Source organism: Pyxicephalus adspersus, chromosome 5, assembly GCF_032062135.1.
Source record: "Pyxicephalus adspersus chromosome 5, UCB_Pads_2.0, whole genome shotgun sequence".
Taxonomy (NCBI): domain Eukaryota; kingdom Metazoa; phylum Chordata; class Amphibia; order Anura; family Pyxicephalidae; genus Pyxicephalus; species Pyxicephalus adspersus.
The window spans coordinates 136,683,388-136,710,585 of record NC_092862.1 but is presented as its reverse complement, the minus strand read 5'-3'; the positions used below and the strand labels follow the sequence as shown (position 1 = coordinate 136,710,585).

Sequence of the window (27,198 nt, the reverse complement as noted above, 5' to 3'; positions counted from 1 at the left end):
TCCCCAATACAGAACACAGTCCATCAGACATTGATCAGTCACCAATACAGGTCCAGGCATTGATCAGTCTCCCAGCTTTGATGAGCCGTCCGATCATTTCTCTCTTCCTGTACTGATCACAACACTCCAGGCACCGATCAGCTGCAATAATAACAACTGTCCTCCAGGCACTGACAACAGTCCTTCAGCAATGATCAGCCAGCAATAATACTGACCTCAGTTCCCTATATTGATCACTGTCTTCCAGGCATCTATAAATCCCCAATATTGATCACTGTCCATCAGCTACCTATAAACAACAAATATTGATCATTGTCCAGCAGCCACTTAGGAGCCTATTCATCACTGTCCCCCGGGCACTGATCAGCCCCAATACTCATCACTGTCCCCCAGGCACTGATCAGCACCAATACTCATCACTGTCCCCCAGGCACTGATCAGCACCAATACTCATCACTGTCCCCCAGGCACTGATCATCCCCAATATTCATCACTGTACCCCAGGCACTCATCAGCCCTAATATTCATCACTGTCCCCGGGGCACTGATTAGTCCCAATATTCATCACTGTCCCACGGGCACTGGTCAGCCCCAATATTGATCACTGCCCCCCAGGCACTGATCAGCCCTAATTTTCATCACTGTCCCTAGACACTGATCAGTCCTAATATTTATCAATGTCCCCCAGGCAGTAATCAGCCCCAACACTAAGCACTGTCCCCCAGGCACTGATCAGTTCTAATATTCATCACTTTCTCCAGGCACTGATCAGTTCTAATATTCATCACTGTCCCCCAGGCACTGATCAGCCCCAATATTCATGACTGTCCCCCGGGCACTGATCAGTTCTAATATTCATCACTTTCTCCAGGCACTGATCAGTTCTAATATTCATGACTGTCCCCCAGACACTGATCAGCCCCAATATTCATGACTGTCCCCCAGGCACTGATCAGCCCCCCAGCACTCACTATTCTCGGTGTCCATGCAGGGAGTCGGGGTGGCCGGGCAGCATCCTCCAGTCTCCAGCGCTCATCCCTTCTTCTCGCACAGCCGGGAGACACAGGCCACCGGAACCACTCCAGCGACCCGGAACCCGCTCCAGCCGCTGCTACCGCCCAGCGATCACTGGCAGCCCCGGGCTCCGAGACAAGAAGCCGCCCCGCCTAACACCTCCCCCACCCCACAAACCGAGCGCCTGTCCGCCAGCACCGAAACCCAAACCAACCGAGCCACGCCTACCGTATAAAACACGCCCACCGCGCCGACTGTACACAGAAACACATAACCAAGACCCGCCCCGTTCGTCGTTACTCCGCCTACACACAGCACCGCCCCATTGGTGACTTTACCACGCCCAGTCAACTTTAGCCACGCCTTCAACAATGACTACACAAACACTGACCCACCCCAATCCAACCCTTCGCTTTTGGCCCCGCCTAAATATATTATCAGTCCACGCCCAATCAGTAATAAATCCTGACTAAAGCACAGAGCAGCCACATCGTCCAGAAACCATAATTCCGCCTACCGCGGTGACGGAACCACAGCAACAACGTCAGGATCCGCCCAATTCGTAAATCTCCGCCCACATTCTCTCAAATCCATTCCTTGATTTGCATAGCCTGGCCTCCTTGGCATAGGATACGCCCTCATCTCTGAAAGAAATAGTTTTCAGACTCCGCCTACTGATCGCTTATTGGCTAATTTTGCTTTCATTCGGCTTTACACGCCTCCTGCCTTCTGCGCAGATCCGGATTCGCATGAGAGAGCCACGCCTCTTGCATTGTTTTTGCTCCGCCCAGGGAAGACATGCTGGCGGTGCAGGGAGAGGCTGCGCGCTGCGTATGAGTGTTTGTGCAGGCGGTAAGTCACCCCGGATGGTACACCTTCCTCTCTGCTGCAAGGAGGTCACGCCTTTATTTTTGGAAATGGTGTAGAAGGGTCCAAAGCCCAAATGAGCTTCTAAATTAATGCAACCAATCACATTCCGGATTCATCAACACAAACTGGGTGAATAAGTTAAAGATCCCAATTTTTAAAAAATGTGATGATGAGGAAGTAAGATTGGGCTTCTTTATAAATAGTCCCCACCCCCTTTCTGTAATATCACCCTATCATTCACCATGCATTCACCTATTTTATTGAATAAAGTTGTATGTAGCTGTCGGGTCAATCAGATTGCATTATGTGGGGAGCTTTATAGCTGATTTTCTTTAGACGGCAGAATAGAAAAGCCTATCCCCTGCTAGCATGCTGGAGAAATGACTCCTTGCTCTCTGTATGGAAGCAGTGGTCTCTCTGCAAAGGTCTGACACTCCCCCTGCTGAATCAAAGCTATAGTCCTCCAGTTGGCACAAAGTGATTTAATTACCCTTCCTCTGAATCAGCTGCCAGTGTGATTAGCTTGGTATTTGACGTTGGACCTGCAAAATAAAGTCTCATCAGAGGGCATGCCAAAAAAGTTTTTCAGCTTTCTTTCAAGCGATCGTTCTGCTCTTTTTGGCAGATGGCTTTTCCCTTTTTTTAAACTGTGCTTGTTGGTGCCACATGGAGAATTCTAGCTCTGATTCAGCAGAGTGTAAAGGGTCAGACCTCTGCAGAGAGACCACTGATTCCATTCAATGAGCAACCGTACCTGCTAGACAATTTTTATTTATTTGCTTGAGTTGAAACTCAAATGCCATCTCCCTTCCTATTGTGTGTCAATTCCCCCTCCCCCCACCTCCTAGATTGTAAGCTCTTCTGGGCAGGGTCCTCTCCTCCTCCTGTGTCACTGTCTGTATCTGTCTGTCATTTGTAACCTCTATTTAATGTACAGCGCTGTGTAATATGTTGGTGCTATATAAATCTTCCTTAATAATAAATACAATTGAAGTGCTCTTCTGCTCGCCTTCATCCTCCACCCATTGATATTCAGTCTTCCTGTCCATTGTACAGTTTGTAGCACAGCACCACCCAGCCCTATTCATTGCCATGAGGAGCGCCAGACTCTGAATTATTATTATTATATAGAATTCATATAGCTCCAACATATTACACAGCGCTGTACATTCTGTACTGGATCAGTGCTGGAGGTCAACAAAGGAGCAGCTCCCTATAGGAATGAATGGGGCAGGTTACACATGCACAAGGCTCAGCAAGGAATCTTTGTGCGGCACCCCAATACATTTCGGTACCATTGTCCCACTCATTGGGTCTGGTTTATTAAAGCTCTCCAAGACCGGAGAAGATAGACTATCATAAGAGAACCTGGGTGATCCAGCAAACCTGGTCTGGGAAAATAAGCATTTGCCAACTAAGACCAAATTATTTCTAAGAAATCCCTTCCAGGTTTTCCAGATCACCCAGTTTCTCCCATTGTCGTCTGTCTTCTCCAGCCACTGAGAGCTTTAATAAATCAAGCCAATTATATTACTGACGAGAGTAAAACCAAATTCAAGTTTGTGGGGTTTTTTGTTCAGCAGACTTCTGGAAATGTAGTAAAAGTGATCAGAGCGGCTGTAGAGCCACCCAATCACTGATGGCGTATGTAAGAACGGCCATTGGGCAACACATCAGTCTCTGATTGGTCGGTAACTCCAAAGCCCTGGAAAGGATATTTTGTGATTCACATTGACAAATGTATGAAGGTGCACTGTACACACGGAGCTGTTCTGTTCTTTGGAGGAGGAGGAAGAGCCCGCAGCATTACTATGTGCTCTTTTCTATAGGAAACCACAGGGGTCATTCCTGATTGGTCGATCACCAATCTACCAGAGCTGCCCCGACTCTCTGGAATGGTCTTCCTCCTATTCGGCTTGCTCCTTCTTTCTGCTCATTTAGGAGAACTCAAAACCCATTGCTTCAACCTCACTTACCCGTCTTCTGTCTCCTAAATCCCTCACTACTTCCCACCACTCCATCCCCCTCCTATTGTGTGATACTCCCCCACCTCTTAGATTGTAAGCTCTTCTGGGCAGGGTTGGAAAGGATCTTTTCACGACTGCATGATGCATAAACGAGCACCGCTCTGCTTTACGTAGAGGGGAAGGGGGAGAATGATGGAGCGGCACCCTGCTGTGCTCTCTCCACTTCACTTTCATTACGTTCGTTCCTCATCTGTGGACAGACGGCGAAACAACATCGAACGAGCGCTGTACACACGTCAGATTCTCGTCCAATATCAGCCCCGAGGCCCTGAGAATCATCTGATGTGTGTACGTAGCCTTAGGATATAAACACACATGCAATAATTGTCGTTGGAAAGAATCTTTCACGATCCTATTTAATGTACAGCGTTCCGTAATATGTTGGTGCTATATAAATACTGTTTGATAATAATAATAAGCTATCTTGCAAAAAGGCTTCTTCTTGAATAAAGTTTCTATAAAACAAAACGATATAAACCTAAATGTTTCTGTAAAGATCACAATTCAGATCTTTGTGTAACCCCAGGGCAGGAGGAGGTCGGGGTGGGCGACCTGTCTGGGACACCAGGATGTTGACTCTGCGCGGCATGCGCGGTCACATGGTCATTATGTTAATAAGGCGTCCCGGGCTGCACGATTATCTGGGGATGGAGCGTTCCGTTCAGGGGAGTGTCTGACTTCTTTTTCCTGTGGCAGGAAGCATTCATGTGTTTATTGTACGCCTCTTCTTTCAGTCCCAGCTCCACTCCATCCGTCAGACCTGTCAGGAACCAAAGTAAAGGAGGTAACGGCATGTGAAGAACCTGGCTGTACGGGGTAAGCCACTTCCTTATAGGTGTGTGAACCTTAATGTATTTTATTTATTGTGTTTCTATCACTCTGACATATACCGGAGGGCTGTACAGAGTGGAGTAAGCAATAGAAAGGGTCTTGAATGATGCCCCCAGCCTTTACTGTGAGCTTGATTGTGCATAGGACAACAGTACAGGGTTGGAATAAGACAAAAAGTCACTCAGAGAAAATCCACACACAAACTATGGAAGGGGATTCTGTAGGAAAATGTTCACAAAAAGTAAAATTAAAGATAAGCAATAGAGCTAGAAATCCAAAGGCTTCCATGTGACCAACTGGAAAATGCTAGTTGACTGGCTTTCAGACATGGAATAAATGTTCAGCAAGTGAACTCCTTATACTTGTCTTGGATCAATGATTGGATCAATATGACAGTTGAACAACTAATGTTTTTATTATTACGTAGTATTTATATAGCGCCGACATATTACGCAGCGCTGTACAAACTCCACAGTCATGTCACTAGCTGTCCCTCAAAGGAGCTCACAATCTAATGTCCCTGCCATAGTCAATTGTCGTTACCACAGTCTAAAGTCAATGTTGGGGGGATTCCAATTAACCTAACTGCATGTTTTTGGATTGTGGGGGGGAAACTGGAGTACCCGGCGGAAACCCACAAACTCCATGCAGATGATGTGCTGGCTGAGATTCCAACCTGGGGCCTAGTGCTCCCAGCCACATGCAGTCCTATTGCTTTTAGGAAAATAGTTTAACTGCAACAAATCCTCAACTGAAAATGTTACATTGGGTCTGATTTATTAAAGCACATAGATGTGATGGATATTAGAAATGATTTGATACAAGAGGCCTGATTTATTAAACCTCCGCAAGGCTGGAGAGGATACACTTTCATCAGTGAAGCTGGGTGATCCAGCAAATATGGAATGGACCCGGTCCAGGATTCAAAACATTTACTAGCAAATGGCAAATGACTTTGAAGAAATCCATTCCATATTTGCTGGATCACCCAGCTTCACTGATGGAAGTGTATCCTCTCCAGCCTTGCAGAGCTTTAATAAATCAGACCTCTTGTATCAAATCATTTCTAATATCCATCACATCTATGTCTTTATGTAAAAGATCCCTCACTCTGTCTGAACTCACTCTGGTTGGGAGGTTGGGGTGCATTTACCCCTTCTTGGTGCCAGGAACTGCTGCCCCTGGGGCAGACACTACATGGCAACATCTCCCTTCAGCAGCCCCATAGCAAATGAATAGGGGCCACAGTGAGTGGTACAGTACCGCTTATTATTATTATTATTATTATTATTAATAAACAGGATTTATATAGCGCCAACATATTACGCAGCGCTGTACATTAAATAGGGATTGCAAATGACAGACTAATACAGACAGTGATACAGGAGGAGAGGACCCTGCCCCGAAGAGCTTACAATCTAGTAGGTGGGGGAATTTCACACACAAAGGATGTGAGATATGTAGTGGTGAGAAGTAGTGATTGTTTCAAATGACAGCAGAAGACAGGTAGGCAAGTTTGAAAAAAATGGGTTTTGAGTTCTCTTTTAAATGAGCAGAAAGTAGGAGCAAGCCGAATAGGACGAGGAAGACCATTCCAGAGAGTTGGAGCAGCTCTAGAGAAGTCTTGTAACCGTGCGTGTGATGAGGTTATGAGTGAGGAAGTCATTAGTAGATCATTGGACGAGCGGAGGGAGCGGCAGGGGGAGTATTTTTTAACCATGTCAGAGATGTAAGTGGGACAATAACTGTGTAGGGATTTGAAGGCAAAGCACAGGAGCTTAAATTTGATTCTAAGGTGAAATGGAAGCCAATGGAGAGAACTACAAAGAGATGCAGCTGAAGAGGAGCGGAGGGAAGGATGGATGAGTCTGGCTGCAGCATTCATAATAGATTGTAGAGGAGAGAGTCGGGTTAGTGGAATACCAGGGAGGAGGATGTTACAGTAGTCCAGACGAGAATTTATTGCTGCCCGCTTCCACATGTACAGACGCTGATTCTTTTGTGTGAGCGCTCATGGAGCTAGTAAGGTGCCAGCTGCGGGGAGCCACACAAAATCATAAAACCTCCCCTATCATTCATTTAGTATGTATGTGCAATAACGCACTTTTGTCTTTAAAATTTTTTTATTTTTAACACTCTTGATAGAAGTTTTGGGGGTTTGCAAATGACAGACAGATACAGACAGTGACACATGAAGAGGAGAGGACCCTGCCCAGAAGAGGTTACAATCTTAGAGGCAAAAAAACTATTTTAGGAATAAAATAAATGTCCGAGCTTAGTTTGTTATTAACTGTCCTTATATATATATATTTAGATTGTAAGCTCTTCTGGGCAGGGTCCTCTCCTCCTCCTGTGTCGCTGTCTGTATCTGTCTGTTGTTTGCAACTCCTATTTAATGTTCAGTGCTGTGTAATATATTGGCGCTATATAAATCCTAATTATTAATATTAATAATGTTTAAAGGCATTGGATTGCAAAATGTATGTGCAAATATGGTTATGTAGTACACAGTTTTGAAATACAAGTAAAGGTATATACAAAGCATCAATTATGTATTCTTATTGGGGTGATCATATAGCTGTACCGTAGTCTCAAGCCTGACACGTTTCGTCGATTGGCTTACGGTGGACGGTAGCACCATCTTTAGCTGGTGCCACTAGATGGGATTCCAAGACTAAATTCCCCTAAACCTTTCTAATACACATCAAATTAATATTTTATTACAGCCAGTGAAACATAAAACATAAGAGCCTTTAAAATTAAATGGCAGCCTTTGCTGCAGTATTTATCTTTAAAGGGAAACTGTCCACGTAGTACTTTTTTGTGCCACAAGATGTCCTCAGTCTTTTTCCAGGTTTAGTGACAGCCAGCCTCATTCACACTACTTTGAGCCCAGGGTGTCATTGACCCACCCACAGCCTGTGACTGGACAGGGAAGGATAATCCGCAAAGGAACAAGCACATCCTTTTATTACTTTTCATTCCCTTTTTTAACATGCTTCTACTTGGCACACAAACCGATTGGCTCATTGAGCCTCTTTTTTTTCAAGAGGGAACTGGAGCACTAGGACAAAGCTCAGCCAAACAGGGGAGAACATGCAAGATGTATTTGGGTAGTCTAGCCAATTCACAAGGATAACAAACTTGAAAAGTTTGTAGAGCATGGTTACATTGTACCCCTTTCCCCACCACCATTATGGAAATGCTTTTTCTTGATTATAAAGCTGATTTCTCTTCTTTGTTTTGAAAGTTCCTATAACTTTTTGGGGAGTTTTATCTTACAAGTCACCTCTGTGCACTGCCGGGCCATTGGTAGAACAATAACGGGACCTGAGCCATGTTCCATCTCCCCCCGGTTTACCACTGTGCCGGCATCTTTAAATTTTACCAATTAATAGTCCTGATTCTCTGTATCCCCGCAGACCGGTGCACAGAAACATAGGAACTCTGCTAATTACATCTGCTTTATGCAGGAGCACCTGGAACGTGGCCCGGGATAATTAGGATCATGCTTACTATTCACAAGCTATAATTATTATTTCTGATGGGAAATAAAAAAGTACTTGGCAGTAGGACTTTAAATGGAGAGCGACACGGAATACGATCTCCCGCTGATTAAAGCGGGACTCCAGAAATGTGGAAACATCCAGATTTGTGAATTCATAAATGACACTGTGCATGATCCTTCTATATTTTATATATATATATATATATATATATATATATATATATATATAATGTATATATTCCCAAAATATTTATTTATTTTTTATTTTCTGTTTGGATAGAGCAGGGAAAACACTTTTTAATACCATCTTTGCACCTTTGGGAAAAAATCCCCTTTACTTTTGGTAAGGACTGGAAATGATTGGAAATCTCTCCAGTGAGGTTAACATGTTTTATTATTACACAGTATTTATATAGCACCAACATATTATGCAGCCCTGTATAAAGTCCATAGTCATATCAATAGATGTCCCTACCTCACAATTTAATGTCCCTACCATAGTCATATGTCATTATTACAGTCTAAGGTCAATTTTGGGGGAAAGCCAATTAACCTAACTGCATGTTTTTGGAATGTGGGAGGAAACCGCGCAAATATGGGGAGAACCTGCAAACTCCATGCAGATAGTGTCCTGGCCAGCCCTTTAATATAAATACTTTTACATGTGTCCTGATTCTTGAGTCTCACTATGTTGCCTTGAGGAAGTAACCCTGTGCGTCCCCCGAAAATGCTGGCTTTGCATCATGTTGTGACAATGCTTTTAGGATAAAGGAAGAATCCAGTACTTTGCAGTGCTGGTGACTTTGTCTTCAGTTTTCATGTGTTCTGCACTGCACCATCCGTGCTTGTCACTTCAAGCACCCTTCTCTTACAAGGTCTGTTTGCTGTAAGGAGTGCACTTTTTAGGATCTTAGAGAATGAAAACCCTCCCAATAAATTAGCCAGAGAGGTCGCGAGTACCTCATTTTAGGGCTCAGCTGCTTGTTAGGAATATGTGAATAATACCCATAGGCTGGGCACAGGTACTGTTTATTAGCACCCTTCTAGGGTAACACCTGATTACAATAATTTAAAGAAGCGTCCTTGGACATATAGTACAGTGTTCTCCCCGGCCTCTTTTAGCCGGGTGCACCACCCGGCACTTTTCAGTAACCACCCGGCTGTTTTTGGATGGCTACTAAAAAGTCGGCTCACAATACAGGGGCCACCACCTGCCTACAGCTTTTTCCCACCTTAAAAATAATTCCGGGGAGAATACTGTATAATAGGTATCCTGACCCTATAGTTAGTACTTGGTATCTGTTTATTATATTATTACCGTTAGTTTGTTGACATATTTAAAGCATCCTTTCTCTCCCCAGGCCAGCTGGGCCCTTTCTTTAATTCTGTGGATCCAGCTGTAAAGAAAATTTGCACAATGGGAAGCTCCAGCGACACAGAAGATGTCCATGTGGCAGTGATCCGACCAAAGAACCCAGCAAGCCTTAATTCGCGGGAATACAGAGCTAAGCTATATGAAGTTAGTACGATTTATTACCATGATGGTGTTGGGACCACAGAATTGGCTGCACTTGTAACATTGAATATCGTCAAAAATTTACATAGGTTAAAAAAACAAAAACATCAAGTTCAACCACTGGGGAAATAAACATATCCTAGATAACCCTATGAACATACTTGATCCAGGGGAAGGCATGAAAAACCCCCTGCTACAATTTGCTCTAACGGGTAAAAAATTCCTTCCTGTTCCCGTGAGGAAATCAGATGTTCCGTGGATCAACAGTCTCTGTTGTCATTTCTTTAAAACTTTAATACCCGGTTATATTCTGTGCTTCTAGAAATCATCTAGCTTTTTCCTAAAGCAATCTATAGAACTTTATATAGAATCCATAGACTTTACAGTGAAGAATCCCTTCCTTATCCGGAGCTTAATTTTCTTTTTCCTTCAGACACAAAGAGCGCCTTCTTGTTCTTTGTAATGATCTTAAAGTGAATAATGGGGAATAGAGTTCTCTATATGGACCATTTAAATATTTATACAGGGTGATCATATCCCCCCTTTATACGTCTCTTCTCAAGGGAGAATAGATTCAGTTCAGCTAATCTCTCCTCATAGCTGAGCTCCTCCATTCCCTTTATTAGTTTAGTTGCCCTTCTCTGCACTCTCCCCAATTCCAGGTTGACTGCCCTAAGTGGTATTTTTAAAGTGTGATTTCTTGGGCATGATTCCGATGGGCAGCTCTGGTCACAATAACAGATTAGCTGGCCCCTGTGTAAATCCTAACAACACGTGCTTACTGAATCCAAGCTTACCTTTGGGGAATAAATGAAATTGTACTCATTCTGGGCTAAGCCCTTGCCCTAGCTTGAGTTAGTTTTGGGTAAACATTTGCCATTAGGGTTGAGGGAAGCAACCAGCTGCACTGTAACCACAAACACAGCCGTCTATCTGAATCATGGATTTAAGTCCATCTAAACCCTAATGCTAAATCTAATAAAACCTTGATTTTGTCATTTCAAACAGTGTTTTTCTAGAAGCTTTAGTTAAAAAAAAATACCTGGCGATCCTAACAAAAGGTCCTTTTTATACATTTCCTAATATTGAGTGACTGCAGTTTACCAGTTGTGCACCTGCTTTCGCCTGGGGTAAAAGTTTAGGCTGACATGCCAACACACATCGTGCAGGCATGGTTCGTCGTCATTATCAGGAATCCTTCCAGAAGTAATAATGTTGTGTTTTATGCAAAAAACAAAACCACAGCCGTTTTATATTCAACGCTTTCACAAATGAAAATGTCCTCCGGTTATAGTTAAGATCTTCTGTACTGTAGTTATAATAATAGAATATTGATTAAAACTTCCGAGGATACATGTGGAGAGAAGAAAACATATTAATATTTTCTGTTGATTGCAGATATTGATGATTGAGGTTCCGGTGGAAGGACAGAAGAAAAAGAGAAGGAAAATGTTACTGGAAACTAAACTGCAAGGAGAGAAGGACAAATCCCAGGAGATCCTCCAGTATGTGCTGGAATCCACCAAGCTTAATTCGCCGACCAACCAAGGGGTGAAAGGTGAGCCGGAGCGGAGCTGGGGATATGCAGAATATGCAGCTTATTGACAAGCCTGCTACATTGTTTTGTTGGGCTGCTTTGCAGTTGGGCTCAGTTTCCCCCTGGAATGCAGTATTTGGAAAATGTAAAGTGTATGTATATGTTGAAAAGTTTGACATCAATTACATCTTGGATGGAATATTAGACAATAGGAGTGCATTCTGAGTGCAGGGGGAATACAGGAGGGTAATATTAAGACAAGTTCAGGTGAATCTATTTAGTTGTATGCAAAAATATATTGTTATTTTTTAAAATATCAATGTTGATCAATAGGACTTTTTGCAATGTTCACCCTTGTTTTGAATTGGTAGCATTGGTTAGATTCAAGATCTCCACTCAAAGTGATTGCATTCCCTATGAGGGCTGATTTTTGCTTTCTTTGATGTAATTCTTCCCTCACCTTTCCTATACTACAATTACATGACAGTCTGTTGGCAGTTGATGTGATGGCCCCAAATACATACTCTCAAATATTGCATATAGTTGTTGGCAATCATTTTGGATGCCTGTTTAGTATTGATTACTATGTAGACCAGCTGCTTGGCTCTTTAGATGTCAAAAGAATTTACAGTGGCATCTATTGTAATTGCTCCAAGAATATAGATTAAGAACTGCCTAATCCATGTTATTGGAGACACCTCTACACAAACCAGATCAGCCATTCGGGACATATTTTTAACATTGTGTTACCCTGGGAATAACTCAGGTCTTCAAGGACCTTCAAGGTAATGGTCAATGGGAAGAATTCCTCTTACATTGCTGGCTTTTGGGAAGAGTGTAACCCTTATGGATAGCCAAAAATATAATTGGTGTCACTTAAACTGACCTGGGAGGCACAAATTGCTCAAGGAACTCCCAGCAACCTCTGGAGGAACCCTGGTAGAGAAACACTGTTCTAGATTTTTATCTAGGACCATTTGAACTATAGTATTGACAACAAAAACTTGGACTGGAAGAGATTATAAATCATAAATGATCAATACAATCATGTAGTACTTGATGAAACTGCTCTATACCATTTAAAGTGTGGAGTTTCAGTTTTTTTAATATGCCATAAACAAAACGTATTATTTATCTCTTCTAAAATGTTCTGTTAATCGCACCACTTCTGTACATGTTGCAATGTACATGCCAGTTGCTTTAGAATAGCTTTTCCTACAGTGAAATATAAAACTATTGTTGTGTATGTGTTCTTTGTTCTCAGGAAAGAGGGTTGTGTTAATGAAGAAGTTCCCCCTCGAAGGGGAGAGTGCTGGGAAAGAAGCAACTCTGTTCCTGGTCCCAGCTTCAGTTAAAGGTAAAGACTGTATTGCTAACTCTTATTTTTTTATAATTATTATTCCTCTAAACAGCCTAAATAATAGACTGTTATTACTGTCCTCCATATGCTACAACTTGCATGCTGATCCCCTGGCTTTTATGTGTCCAGTGTATCCTAAATTACAACTGCAGAAATACATCCTGCAACTTATCCAGCCAAATAAATATGGAAGACCAAGGAGATTCCCTAGGATAATCAGTATTCTTTGGAAAGGAATATATGCTATAAATGGGTATTAATAAAGCCCCAACGTATTATTCAGCACATGGTCATGTGACTTACTGCTCCCAGTCCCTAATATAGTTGTATTAAACCCGGGGGGGGGGGCGGCGGGCGCAATTACCTAACCAGTAGGTTTTTTGGTTTCAATAATTTTTATTAATTTTAAAATTCAAATTGACTATATATATATATATATATATATATATATATATATATATAAATTCATCGTTATTACAAAAGAGATAAAAAAAGGAAGACATTGTAAAATGTGTCAATATTTACCAATTATATCTAACATTCATCTATTATAGTTAACACCATTGATACTCCCATTATTTTTTAAGTTACACTCATCAGGTTCACATAATATCCATTTCAATCCCTTACTTTAAACCTTCATACAAAGAATAACCAGTAGGTTTTTGGCATGTGGAAGAAAACTGGGGTTGCCTGGAAAAACCCATGCTAACATGATGAGAACATAACTCCATGCGGATATTGTCCGGGCCGGGATTTGAATCTGGAACCCTGGAACAGGGATACTCACCATGTCCCAAGAGTATGCAGTAGAAGAGTGTTTTATTCTAAAAATGTGGTCCATGTGCCATTGGAGACAATTACACTGCATGTCCAAAGTAGAAAGAATTCCGGTTTTCAGGAATGGTTATTGGAAAAGCTGTCCCAATTGAAGGATTGTCCCTTACTTCTGGGTCCCAGTTATCTAACCTCAGGTTCGTAGCAAACGGCTGCTTAGGTGCCCAGGCAGGTCAACATGTTTGCATTCCAGAGGAGGAAGAGCAACCACACAGCCAGAATGACACATCTAAAGACCGTAACCCTATTGCAAACACATTAATAAAGTGGTTTCCTGCGGCTTCCATACAGTTGAATGAGAGTAGTTTGGAGCACGGTTCAGCATGTGGTAAACCACAGACTTGTATCACATGTCTGAAGGGAGGAATGAATTTCCCAGCAAAGACACACACACCAATAAAAATGAATCCTTTACCCAGAAGTTTATGCCCTTTGTGTTCACCTTATGTAGCTGCCATGAATATCTGCAAATTTCTCCCTTTAATAATGTTCTTCAAAGAGAAAGATGGGAAAACAGTCGTACAGGAAACTATAGCATTTTCTAGCAATTCTTATTGTTTTTTGGCATTTCTCCCCACATTTTTGCCTCTGTTCAGCCTCTCAGGGCTTCGAATGACAGGTCCATTTAGAAAGCTTCATGTGTGTTGAATTCTCCTGTTTTCAGATAATTCAAAGATGTCCTTCAGCCCCGGAGGACCGGTATTCTACTGCCTGCAGGATATCATGAGGGTGTGCAGCGAGACCAGCAACCACTTCTCCACCATTACGGCACGCATGCTTCTCGCCCTGGATAAGTAAGGATTTTTATTTTCTGTTGCCTTTAGCTGTGTGGACTTTCTTGACAAATAATGGTGTCTGTTTTTGCTTACAGCCCAAACTTTTCTTTAGATATTTTTTACATTTGTAACAGTTACCATACAGTGATGGATCTGGTTTGCAGCTAAACCTTTTGCCTTTTCTCTTTACAGGTGGCTGGATGAGCAGCACACAAAGTCTCACGCCATCGCTGCTTTGTTCCGCCCGTCTCCTTTAGAGAGGATAAAAACCAATGTCACCAATCCAGCGTACTCATCAGAAGACGGCCAGTCCGAAGACTCTCTACACATGGGCTACACGGCCTTGGAAATCAAGAGCAAAATGATGGCGCTGGAGAAGGCGGACATATGTATATATAACCCACTGTTTGGGTCCGACCTGCAGTACACCAACAGGGTAAATTTTTATGCACTCAATCATGGTATGATCTATACTGGAACGGGGGCCTCCTAAAATGAACATAAAAATGCAAAGACAGTACAGTGCAACTAACACTCGATTATTGGGTCCACTTCTCTTATATTCTGTGACCAAACCTCTTGTCTGTATTTTCTTAATTGTTCTGCCTTCTCTTTTTAGAGTGCCTAATCTGTGTAATGATGTCTGTGTCCCTGCTGGGAATATTCACCCCTTTCGCTGTCCTATTGACCACTTTCACTGTGAGTGAAAGTGAGTAAAAATCCAACATTTAAAAATATTACCCAAACAGGAATAGAGGGGAAATTATCCAATCAGAACTTTTGTTCTGGTGAAAGCTAAAAGGGGATTTAGCCCCTATGGGAAAGTAAAGGGACATCCCCTGCCCATCTCTAATGCTGCACAAATGGATTAAAAATGGGAAACCTTTTCCAACACGTGTCTTAAAATCTTAAGCAAACCTAACTTAACAAGTACATCGTAGAACTTAGCTGAACCTGTACCAGTCACCCTTATTCTAACCTCAATTCAATTCCTAAATCTCCCCTGATGCCTCACATTACCTTAGGTCAGATTTGGAGTTTGTGTTGCTCGAACTTTAATTTAGGCTTTTCCTATTGCAATATGCTGTGTAAGTTTAATGAGCATTCAGAAGCTGTGTTTAAATTGTTTTGTCCCATGTTTTGGAGAACTCGGATAGTAAATTTTCTTTAAAAAAATGGGGCATGAACATGTGGTTGAGCTGTGCTGTGTGCAAATGTAAAGCACTTTGAGTAAAAGCAAAGCTATCTACACAAGATCATGTTCTCTTGAATGACTCTTGTCGTATGTGGAAATAACCAAGTTTTCCTTCTTGTAGGTGGATAAAGTGGTAATAAACCCATATTTTGGGCTCGGAGCTCCGGACTATTCCAAAATCCAGATTCCAAAGAGAGACAAGTGGCAGAGGAGTATGAGCAGCGTCATGGAAGACAAGTACTGTCCCCTTTATCTGTTTTCACTATTCTAAAGGTCCCCATAGAGGCACATGTTGTGATGGTTGGAATGTCCTCCACCACTGATCCCTGCTTACTTGCACATAAATATGAATGTTTGGCTTGGTTGAGCTTTCACCTAAACCTTTGTGAATCAAGGAGGGATAAAAAGCTAGATGATCTCTATGCTGTTTACCCTGGAAGCATTTCTAATGTTTCTAACACACTTTCAAAATGCAAGCACCTTTCAGATGTCTCCCTACCCAAATGCAGGGCTGGTTTAGCATCCTTGTAATGTTTTCGATTGTCCATTCCTTTATTCTACCTGTACATTCCAGTTTCCCACTGGGGCAGTCTATCATTATTATGGACCAATAGGTATGTTTGGGGCAGAACTGCAAAGTGTTGGAAATTTTCTTTTATCACTTTATATAATGCTCCTTGTTTAATGTATTGCACAAATTGTGTTTGGAAAATCTATAAGTAATGTTTTTAATGGTGCAAATGTGTGTTAAACCAGGTCAACGCTATGAAGTGAATGGTGTTTCACAATTTTAGTTTTTTTTTCTGTAGCAAAATAAAGACATGAGTGTGGATTTGAATGCTTGTTTTTGTTTACTAGAGAACGCCAATGGGTGGACGATTTCCCTCTTCACCGCAGTGCCTGTGAAGGTGATATCACACTATTAAGCCGATTATTAGATGAAGGATTTTCGGTCAACCAACTAGACAATGACCAATGGGCCCCCATACATTATGCTTGCTGGTGAGTGTATCATTTATTGTGTAGTAGGGGGATTCCTGAGCAAGAAAACAAACGCTCTTGGTACATTAGTAAATTTCTGTCATTATCTACGGGCTTGACACTTTTTGTACCTGTAGCTTTAGACATATTTATAAGCCTACATGAATGGTAGATAAGATGGTGGCTGTGACTATTCCAATGAAGAGTATTTTAGCTTTTAGAATTTCTTTAAAGGTTAGCTTTACTTTTAGTATAGATGTCTTTGAATTAAACCACTCACCTCAATGTCCCCATTTATGAGCCCTATACCTTTCTGGCCCTCCCATTGCAGCGCCTGCATTCAAAACTTTGCAGCTGGGTCCCCTACTTACTGTGCACACGTGCTACAGCTCCATTCATTCCGAAGTCAAACCATAAATATAGAATAAATTAAAGCTGAAACAGGTGTGTATTTCTAGGGTACACATCAATGACAGCTTTGCCTTTTACAACTACACTTCCAGCTGTAGGTAGTGGGGCCAGAGGTGGACAGGGAATTAATTTTTTGGAAACCACTTTAGGGGATTCACACGATCCAACCTGCACAGTTCTGTATGTGTTTTCATGGAAAGGGAAGCTCCATACTTAAGAGAATGTGTTTTAATGATATCTCTGCTCTTCTTGGAGGTACGGAAAGGTGGAGGCCACCAGTATGTTACTGGATAAAGGGAAATGTAACCCCAACTTGCTGAATGGTCAGCTCAGTTCTCCTCTACACTTCGCTGCCGGAGGCGGCCATGCTGAAATTGTACAGATCCTTTTGAATCATTCTGAGATAGACAGGGTAAGTCTTTATTGTCTACTATGTCTTTATAACACAACTAGAGAGTATGTTTTATTCTTTATATGCTGTCTCTGTACTAAATATTTGCTAGTTTCATAATATTTTCATAAAACTGTTGCAGCCAATTTTGTCAGCATTCATAAGGATGGTGTGCATGCCCTTCCCTTCTGCAGTTTGTTTTGCTGCTTATACCTTAAGCTGCTTTTTCTCTCAGTACAATGCAATGTAGATGTAATTGTTTCATCATTTTCCTGCAATCCAATGGCTACGTAGTTTCTAGTCCGGGCTCCTTATTACATTTTTTTGTTTTGTTGCAGCACATCACTGACCAGCAGGGTCGCACTCCAGTGGATATATGTGAAGAAAACAAGCAGAGCAAATGGGAAGAGACAATGGAGCTGCTAAAGAATTCCATTAACAAACCCGTAAGAGCTCTTCTCTTCTTACAGGAACCTATTCACTGAAAGGAATATGGGAGGGGATGGAAAGATGGATAGTAACCCATGTCTAAGTGCACATTTACTTATTTGTGGTGTGTGGTATGTTAAAACTGCCAATTCATTGGAATAAACTGCTTTTTGCACTAAAGTGCACCAAAAGTGGTGTATGTAGCATTTCAGGTATCGTACTGCCATGCACGTTAGTTTGCAACTAATGTCCCTCAGCAATATGCTCTGACGTGTTGTTCAGAATGAATGCTGCCACATCATGCAAATGCAGGTCATGTAATACTGTGTGCTACTGCAGCACAGTGATGGTAATGGACCTAAAAATGTGATCACAGTGGGAATTTGAAAATATGTTACCTGTCACATATGCACAAGCAATTCCAGAAATCAGGAAACCTAATCTGAGTCAGTTTTGCCGGAAGGGATCATCCATGCCTGTGAAAATGTAACCAGTCCGATAATCTTGCAGCTGCCTCCAGAATGTGACTAAGGGTGCTCTCGCTGACCTCTTTTTTGTGGTTAGATATTTTTAATACTCCTAGTCCGGTAATGATATACCGTGACGCTAGGTATTGGCAAACACAAAGCATACATTTTTGATTTTACATCATGATGCTGTGCTGGTGCTGCACCTACGTTTGCAGGAAATGCTGGTGAAGTCACAAATCTCTGAGGATCATCTACCAGGGTGGTTTATGTTGTAGTCTGGCTCTAAATTGATTAAAAATAAACATTGGACTGAGAATCCAGAACAAGAATACAGATGGCTTATTATGTTTTTAACAGAATTTTCTAGGTACTTTTATTTAATGATAACGTGATAAGGTCAGCTTACATATTTGTATACAGTGCACCCATTTCCTTGTGCTGCTGACTACAGAAATCTATATAAAGGAGGGTGGTGAGTTGTCTGTAATGTTGTACCTTCATTCTAAATCTGTAGAAAGTTCATGCATTAGTTTATTTTTGCCTTTACCCCCCCTCCTGTGCCATATGACTTCCTGTAAACCTGATCTGTGTTTTTTTTCCCGCCAGTATGAAAAGGTGCGCATCTATCGGATGGACGGCTCCTACCGCTCTGTAGAGTTGAAGCATGGAAATAACACGACGGTGCAGCAGATTATGGAAGGGATGCGTCTGTCTCAGGAGACCCAGCAATTCTTTGCTATTTGGATCTGTTCTGAAAATATCAGTAAGAGACAATTGTAATTGCAAATAGCAGCCAAGCTCTTCTGCTACGGACAATACCTAGTCACTCGTCTGAGCCCTGTGACATGAAATACGATTGGCTAATTTTGATCTGATTACTTTAGATTACCATAGCTTTTTACATTTGCTTCAGTAAGCCTGAAAAAGACAATACAAAGTGATGCTCCAGCTGTAACAGTTTCTAATCTTGTACAATAACGCAAAAGATGGATGCTTCCTTACCTCTATAGGATTTTGTATGCCTACCCCTAGTTGATGTGTAAGTAAAGGAATAAGATGAAGAAAAAGTAGAAGCAAAAAGGCTTTATATATGTTGTGAATACACAAAGTACAATCAACCAATAAAGTAATACAATCCATAAAATTCATAGGGGTCTTTTCTCCACAATTTAGCGTGGGGTTCATAGGACGTAGTACTAAATAGAGGTCAAGTAAATGTTCAAAGCAAAAGTTTTTAAGGAAAGTAGAGGTGCAAAAATGTGCATTGTAGGTTAACTGGATCTCCAGACCAACGTGTTTCACCGCTTCCTCAGGGGATGGGGGGAACCAGTGAATACACTGTTGAGAATTATATGTATCTTGTCAGTGCAAAACCAGTTGGAGAACAATAGAAAGTAGAAGGCAAGTTTGAATGTTTTAAAGTATTTAGATTAAGCTGGTGGCCAGATGAGCCAAGGAAATGCCAAAATAGGAACTGGGAGAGGGTATTCTATGAGGGTAGGGTATATGTTGGGTATTCTTCAGCCTGGGAGGTGTGAGCAGCAGTATAACCACTGCTGATGGCTAGGTAATGTATCTTTGCTTTGAATGTTTAGTTGACCTCTATTTAGTACCATGTCCTATGAGCTGTGTGTTAAGTTACGGACCAATATGAATTTTATGGATTTTATTGGTTGATTGTACTTTATGTATTCACGACCACATATAAACCTGTTTTTTTTTTTCTTGGATAGAGTGTGGAAGACTTTAAACCTCCATCAGTGTTTTATTGCTGTCTGTGTTCAAGAATAGAAGATTATCAGGGGGATGTGTTTCTTCCCAATCTAATCAAAATTTTGTTAGAGTTCCACTTTAAAGAATTATAATTTTGTTTTTCTGTTGATTGATGTTTATGATAGGTGGATGGGCAGGGCTAAGCTAAACTCATTTATAGGCTGCCTACATCCAGCAGTTTACCCCCAGTGATTACCCCCAGTGATTACATGTGCAGTGCAGCATTGCAGTCCTCATTTCTGGCTCCTGATAATGAATAAATCAAACCTTACTGTGGATCAGATTCCTTCCTTGTTCGCAGTTCTGGTCTGGAGTTACACTGCACTAATAACCACTGCAGACTGCAGCAACTGTGAAACTAAACAATGCAGGGTTTCTACTTTCTTGGGAAAAGAAAAATCCGAGGTTATTTGCAAAGCTGCCTGAACCTAATAAACATGTATGTTCTAAAAAACAGCATTCCTTTAATTGCCAAATCTTTCCCAAACCGGTATTTAAGTTGGTTGCATCATCTGCTAGACTGTAATAATGACAAACCTAGGCGTGCATTTTGCAATCTTTTTTTGTTTTTAAGTGGCAATAGTCTTCCAGGAAATCAAATGAGAACAAGTGAAGCATGAAATCAGTTGAAGATGCCATTTTGAGTGGCATTGAACCATTTTGACCCCATTTTTGATCATTCGTTCCGTGAAAACTTAAACATTTAAGACCCAAAGCTAACAAATTACAGAACAATTGCCCCGTCTATAACCAGCAATATTGTGCATAGACCCATGGATTTGAAATTGCATTGTACTTATGTCTTTTGGGTTTCTCAGAGTTACTTTTTTATTTTAGGTCTGCAGCTGAAGCCATTTCACAAACCTCTGCAGCACATCCGGGACTGGGCAGAGATTGTTAATGAGCTCACCACCTTGGACCCCCAGAGGGAAACTCCGCAGCTCTTTCTCCGCAGAGATGTTAAGTTACCGCTGGAAGTTGAGAAAAAGGTGAGCCGGTACAGAACACCACCACCACCCTCTGAATCTTTTTAAGCTGGGTGGCAAGAAGCTGTAGCCGGGTAATGGCCTCCTTCTCAGTAACCACCCGAAAACAGCCCAGGGCTAAAAGAGCCTGAGGAGAGCACTGACCTGACTTATGCAATATGCAAAGTATTGCATACTTTTGTATTTATTGTCTTTGCCAGAAAAAAAAAATACTTTTTTTACTTTTGGTATATATTTACCACTCTCTGAAGACTCTAAAATTGAACTTAAAACAGACCTGCAAGATTGTAAGCTCTTCTGATCAGGGTCATTTTCCCCTCCTGTGTCACTGTCTGTATCTGTCTGTCATTTGCTACCCCTTTTTGATGTACAGTGCTGCATAATATGTTGGCGCTATATACTTTTTATCAATAATAATAATTCAAGAGGCCCAGAAACAAAAACAAAGTAAAATGATACGACCACTTCATTCCCTTCCCCTCTCTGTGCAACGCTTTTTTTTTTTTTTAGCTCCAAGGGGTCCATCCTTACCATCTGTGTTCCCCCTCTTGTAACTGCATTCAAGCAGAGAAAGAGTTATATATACATTTTCCGAAAGAAAAAGAAAAGCCATGTCATGACTGCCTAAAGTTATACCTTGTAGTTAGGATTCTCCCCAGGGTGACATTGCTGCTGTGCAATTTCATTTCACTGCAAAAGAAGTGTCACCTTGGTAAAGGTAGTGGAAAAAACACAGATCTACCGGCAGGATCAACAAGTCATTCCCATAAGCTACATGAAGCTTCTGAACAAATGCTTGTAAAAACCTCAATCCTGCACAAACATCAGAGCCATTTATTTTCAATAAAACTATATTTACAAGGCGTTTGGAAGCATTTAGAGGCTATAAATGGAAGTCTGAACATGCCCCTATGGTGGATCTCCGAGGAGGGGTTTGGATTAACTAATACATTGTTATGCTAGTGGCAGGCTGCACTGTATATGTCATTGTTTCCTATAATTCTTCTTAAAAATTGAAGCAGAATCCAATACATTTTTAAAAGCATCTTTAAACAGTCGCTGCACTGTGCTTCATCCTAATAAATGAAGTAGAGAATCTTCAGGAAAGATCACAGGAAAGGCACCGCCAGAGCGACACGCAGTGCTCAGTCTGTAATTTCACGCTTGGCCTAAGGTGTGATGGCAGAGACTCCATGTTGGGTTCACTGGAGCACGACTCCCGCTAGATAGGATTCCTGGGAAGGAGGGGAGCGGTGTAAGGACTCGGCTGTATCTCTCTCCTGAGTACAATGATGAGAATATTACAATGCCAGGCTTTGTACTGTGAGAAACAGATGCTGATAGTTTTCTCGGATGTATTATAAGATGTTTTCATTCTGATACATAAGAGCGGTACATTATTATGATGCCTCTTATAACAAAATCATTCACCGTCTGATGGTTCGGATAGGATCATAGCATATTGCAAGCTTTCCAGAGTGCCGCTATGAGCACCCTGTATACTGTCAATCAGAATAAGGCTACATACACACGCGCATTAAATGTCGTTGTAAACAAACTACTAACAATCGATCCACCGATATCCGTTAACAAAAAAGTGAACAATGACGCCAATAAGGAATGTCGCTGGAAACGGACGACCACCCCGGCGGATCTGATTGGGCGACGATCGATTGCTGTCTATTGTGTGTACGGTCGTTCAGTGATTGTGGATTGTTCTGCAGTACACTTTGTCCTTTACATGTCACTTCCTGCATCGTTCAAACGATCGTATCTAGCGTGTGTACAATTATTGGTGGATTATATTTGAACGATCGTATCCTCACAGCATGTACAGAATCGTGCAGAATACAATCGTTCAAAATAATTGTGAAAAAAAATTGCTGATTGTTCGTTTTCTAATGACGGTTATTGCACGCGTGTACATAGCCTATAACAGAAGGTATTGTTCAAAAAGTGTCACCTCTGCAGAACCAGCTATTTGGAGATAGTATGTGTGCCCCCAGGTATTACCAAAAATATACCCCCAAACACCCTTCTAGAGCAGTGTTCCTCAGAGGTTGCTAGGGGTTCTTAGAGCAATGTGTGCCTCTCAGGTCATTTTAATGGACACCAATGATCTTTTTGGCTATCTGTAAGGGTGACATTCTTCCCAATGGCCAGCAATGTAAGGATAATTCTTCCTAATGACCACTTTATCTACACATGCACAGCTCATTGAATTTTAAGTTAAACAGACAGTATTTTATCTGCTTCTGTATGACCTTGTAGCATTGTCAATCACTGTTTTCCTTCTACATTGTTAATAATATTTAATTGTCATCTTTCTTTTTTCTCCTATGTGTGTGCTATGTGAATCCCAGATTGAAGACCCTTTGTCCATTCTGATTCTGTTCGATGAGGCTCGGTACAACTTGCTGAAAGGTTTCTATCCGTCTCCAGATGCAAAACTCATCACCCTGGCCAGCCTGCTTCTTCAGATCGTATACGGGAACTATGAAAGCAAAAAGCATAAGCAAGGCTTCCTCAAGTGAGTGATGTCGGGTGGTAAGGATAGGGGTATAAAAATTGGAGGATGAACAAGTCAGTAGCGTACCAACTAAAAGTTCACTCTCCAGGGTGGTCAACCTGATCCTTGCTTCATTACCAGTTAGCCACAGCCTGAATGCGTATTAGAGGCACGTGCCTTGGCATGTAATGGATCAGAATTCTAGTGCCGGTCTGACTCCAGAAAATAATTCATGATCGGGTACTGCACTTGGAATGCATGACAAAAATCGCAGCATATACAAATGTAGGGGTGGTTTGCTTGTTCCTTTCCTTTTAGTAAGGAGATGTGCCCATCTCGGCTACACAGCTTTGCCCTGCCAAACAGGGCCACTGCAGTTAAGTAACACTTTACAGGTATTGTGTCTCCCCTGTGACTGGACAGTGAAATAATCAGCAGACCAAGAAACATATATTTTCTCACACCATTCTCTAATTCTAATATTATACACATGAGCGCTGCAATCCTTGTGATTCTTTTCTCTTTCCGAGTATGAAATCTGCTCAGCGTTTACAAAAGGCCAATACCTGGTCAAATTTATGTACTTACACTGATGCTTTTATCTGACATTTAGGAATATTTTGATGATTACAGATCTGCATTATTTATGTCTTTTCTATCTGGAATTCAGATTTAAATGAGCCAAGAGAGTCTCCAATTTATTGTATTTTTGCTTCCTATTTTCCAGCGAGGAGACATTGAAGTCTATTGTACCCAACACGAAGCTGAAGAGTAAAGCTCCACATTGGACCAACCGCATTCTCCACGAGTACAAGGTGAGCTAGTTTCTGAGGTCTAGGTCATTATGGGCTGGAAAAGTTTATCAGTACATCCGAAGAACAAAGAATTTATAAAAACTTCTTTAAAGTGTGTGTTCTATGATAATATTTTTGACACTTTTCCTTTGAATGTGATTGGTTTCTTCAGTAAACAAAAATGCAAAGTGCACAACAACAAGGCAGCTGACAAACATGAAACCTGATTGGTTGTTCTGGATTACTGACCTGCACTCGTCATCATTTCTTTTGTTGAATTTCTAGGTATTAAGAGAATCCCTGACTTATCAATGATTTATGTAGATATTAAGCAAACGTGGTCTGAGCGATTTAGAAAATTGATTGATAGGGGCCTAGCTGTCAGAAATCCATTCCAGATGTGTTGGATTACCCAAGTTCCCCCATGATAGTATTTTTCCTCCAGTCTTCAAGAGATTTATTAAATCAATGTGTTATAAAGCGTACTTTGTGCATGGGGTGATGTTGACGTGTCAACAAACATGTGGACTTTTAGTGTACATCTTACTAGTGGTTTAAATATGGAATTTGTTTCTTATTTCCTACAGAGTCTTAGTACAAGCGAGGGGGTGAGCAAAGAGATGCACCATCTACAGCGAATGTTCCTCCAAAACTGCTGGGACATTTCCACATACGGAGCAGCCTTCTTCACTGGCCAGATATTCACCAAGGCCACTTCCAGCAGCAACAAGGTCATCCGAGTTTACGTCAGTGTTAATGTCAATGGGCTGCACCTCCTCAACCTAGAAACCAAGGTACCTGAATGTCAAACATTATGTAGAAGTTTTGGATGAATAGATTGAGGGATGTATGTTAGAAGCCACTTGTCAATAATTTCTCTAAATTTTCTGTACCTTGAACACTGCAAAGGTCAATAATGGCATCACTTTTCTTTTCACACTATTTCTGCATGTTGCATGATATGGTGGACAGCTCAGGTTTGATTCTCAGCCAGGACACAATCTGCATGGAGTTTGCAGGTTCTCCCTGTGTTATAAGTAGGTTTCCTCACACATTCCAAAACATGCATTTGGGTTGACTGGCTGCATAACCCCCCACCCCAAATTGATCTTAGACTGTATTAAAGACATGGTAGGCATTGTGAGCCATTTGAGGGACAGCTAGTGACATGACTGTGGACTTTGTAAAGTGCTGCTTTATATGTCAGCACTCTATAAATACTGTGTAATAATATTTAATAATTACAAATTGCCATACCCATCTGCAAGAGCGGGCCATGATCATTTTGGCCTTTTATATAAGGCAGGGGCTCGGTACTACAGCAATAGAATTGTGCCTGGGAATTCCAGAACACATGAGAACACAGCTGATGAATAGGACAATCTGTGGCCACTCAAAGCTAATTTAAAGAGAGCAAAAAAGATTAGATATTGTCATTAAAGACGTAAACACCTCTTCTGTCCAACCAAGCTTATTTTCAACCAGCTTTTTATGTTCCTTTAGTTAACAATCTTTTGCAATACCCCTACAAGATGGCTTTAGTTATCCCATGATGGTGAGGGCCACTTTATTGCCGGTCTTCTTGATGGACTCTCATGGATTCTTTGTGTTGTACTTTCAGGCTTTATTGATCAGTCTAAAGTTTGGCGGCTTCAAGTGGCAGTTGGGTGACGGTGACACCTGTTTCCAAATCCATAGCATCCATAACATGGAGAACAAAATGAGTTTCATTGTACATACTAAACAGGTAAGTTTCCGGTAAATGTTGTACTAATAAAGCTGACCTGTCTTGTCATGTTCTGTTTCTCTCCTAGATGTACACAGGAGCATTGTGTCACCTGTACTTTGTGTGCAACAGGTTTCTGTCATTACTGCTTTTGGTGTTCATGTTTTATTACCTAAACAATTGCCTACACCTTGCTGCCTGCAAGCGTCATGGTCATAGCCACCTTTGCTGCAGCATAAATTGTCCCTGTAGGGCTTTGGGTACATTGTGAATAAAAAATCATTTTTTTCAAAACGAGACATAAAGGAAACAAATATTTGCAATTTATTGTTTTTTAGTTTTCCTTTGTATTACATTGTTAGTATTATTCTTCATTGCCATGTTTTGTTTTCTTATCCTAAAAACAGGCCGGCCTTGTGGTGAAATTGTTAATGAAGCTGAGCGGACAATTTATGCCAGGAGATCAGAGCATGACGGAAGGATATGGCTATGGATAGCACAAAGTGGCTTTCATCCACTCTCACCCTCCTCCTCCCGTGCACTGCCTGCTTATTCACGGTCTCCAGAGCAATGGACTCTCCCCACCAATGCCTTCATTACAGACAGAATGGCAGACACTGCCTACCCAGCTGCTTCTTTTTTTATATATATATTTTTATATGTCCACAACATTTCCTAGGCCTGAACCTTGGAATGCTGTAGAGTGCTTGTATTTATTAAAAATGCCTCTATATAAAATATGGTTGGTGTTTATCACCGTGGATGTTTTTGTTTGCTTTTTATTATTCAGATAATGGGTTTTGGGGAATTTATTATCACTTCAATGGTTTTATCACCACATATTTTGGTTTATTTTGTAAAGTTTTTTGGGGGTTCCGGTCATCTGAATTATTTCCATACAACCTTTGGATTATCAGTTCATAACCCAACCCTGTATATTGGTCTGTTTTTAACTTTGAACCACAAATTAGATATTTGGATCGTTGCCAAGAACCACCAGTCTAGAAAAGGTTCACCTTCAGAAATCACTGGAGATGGTAAAACATCACAGTTTTTCGTTATCCAAAGGCTTCACAAAACATGAATGTAGCTTTTCAAATGGTCAGCCTGGCCAAAAAGTTTATTTTATTTATAGTGTGAGCCTGTTAAGCAAAGTCAGCTTTTTGCTAAACCTTCCTTTACTTCTTGGATACGTCAATGAGATCTCTCTGCCATATATCCTGTTTCCATTCCTGTCCACCTGGGGACCTTGTATGT

The 27,198-nt window shown here is 41.3% G+C and overlaps 2 protein-coding genes across 4 annotated transcripts in view; one reads left to right on the top strand and one right to left on the bottom strand.

Moving 5' to 3' along the window:
- ANKIB1 (ankyrin repeat and IBR domain containing 1) overlaps positions 1-1,237 on the bottom strand; it is a 118,975-nt gene extending 117,738 nt beyond the window's left edge. The window contains exons 1-2 of one of the 2 annotated variants that reach the window (XM_072412849.1): positions 972-1,237; positions 216-289 (exon numbers count right to left, since the gene is read on the bottom strand). The gene's annotated coding sequence lies outside the window, so the exon portion shown is untranslated. The remainder of the gene's footprint in view (positions 1-215; positions 290-971) is intronic. The other variant, XM_072412848.1, reaches the window with a different exon arrangement.
- Positions 1,238-1,732: 495 nt separating this feature from the next.
- Positions 1,733-26,704, top strand: KRIT1 (KRIT1 ankyrin repeat containing). 2 transcript variants are annotated; one of them, XM_072412845.1, is made up of 18 exons: positions 1,733-1,866; positions 4,646-4,727; positions 9,612-9,769; positions 11,165-11,324; positions 12,568-12,660; positions 14,165-14,294; positions 14,469-14,712; positions 15,593-15,708; positions 16,330-16,473; positions 17,119-17,275; positions 17,593-17,700; positions 18,760-18,916; positions 20,764-20,915; positions 23,276-23,442; positions 24,149-24,236; positions 24,803-25,009; positions 25,837-25,962; positions 26,349-26,704. In XM_072412845.1, the coding sequence occupies exons 3-18, from the start codon at positions 9,668-9,670 to the stop codon at positions 26,436-26,438; spliced, it is 2,241 nt and encodes a 746-aa protein (XP_072268946.1). In that variant the 5' UTR covers positions 1,733-1,866; positions 4,646-4,727; positions 9,612-9,667; the 3' UTR covers positions 26,439-26,704. The 2 variants fall into 2 exon arrangements, with proteins under 2 accessions (XP_072268946.1, XP_072268947.1); XM_072412846.1 differs by having other exon boundaries at positions 4,646-4,746.
- Positions 26,705-27,198: the final 494 nt, after the last annotated feature.

Bases quoted from the DNA above. Each gene is read 5' to 3' on its own strand.
- KRIT1 (XM_072412845.1), top strand. From the start codon at position 9,668: ATGGGAAGCTCCAGCGACACAGAAGATGTCCATGTGGCAGTGATCCGA. The intron at 17,701-18,759 runs GTAAGAGCTCTT...TTTTCCCGCCAG, and splicing joins AGAATTCCATTAACAAACCC to TATGAAAAGGTGCGCATCTA. The intron at 23,443-24,148 runs GTGAGTGATGTC...CCTATTTTCCAG, and splicing joins CATAAGCAAGGCTTCCTCAA to CGAGGAGACATTGAAGTCTA.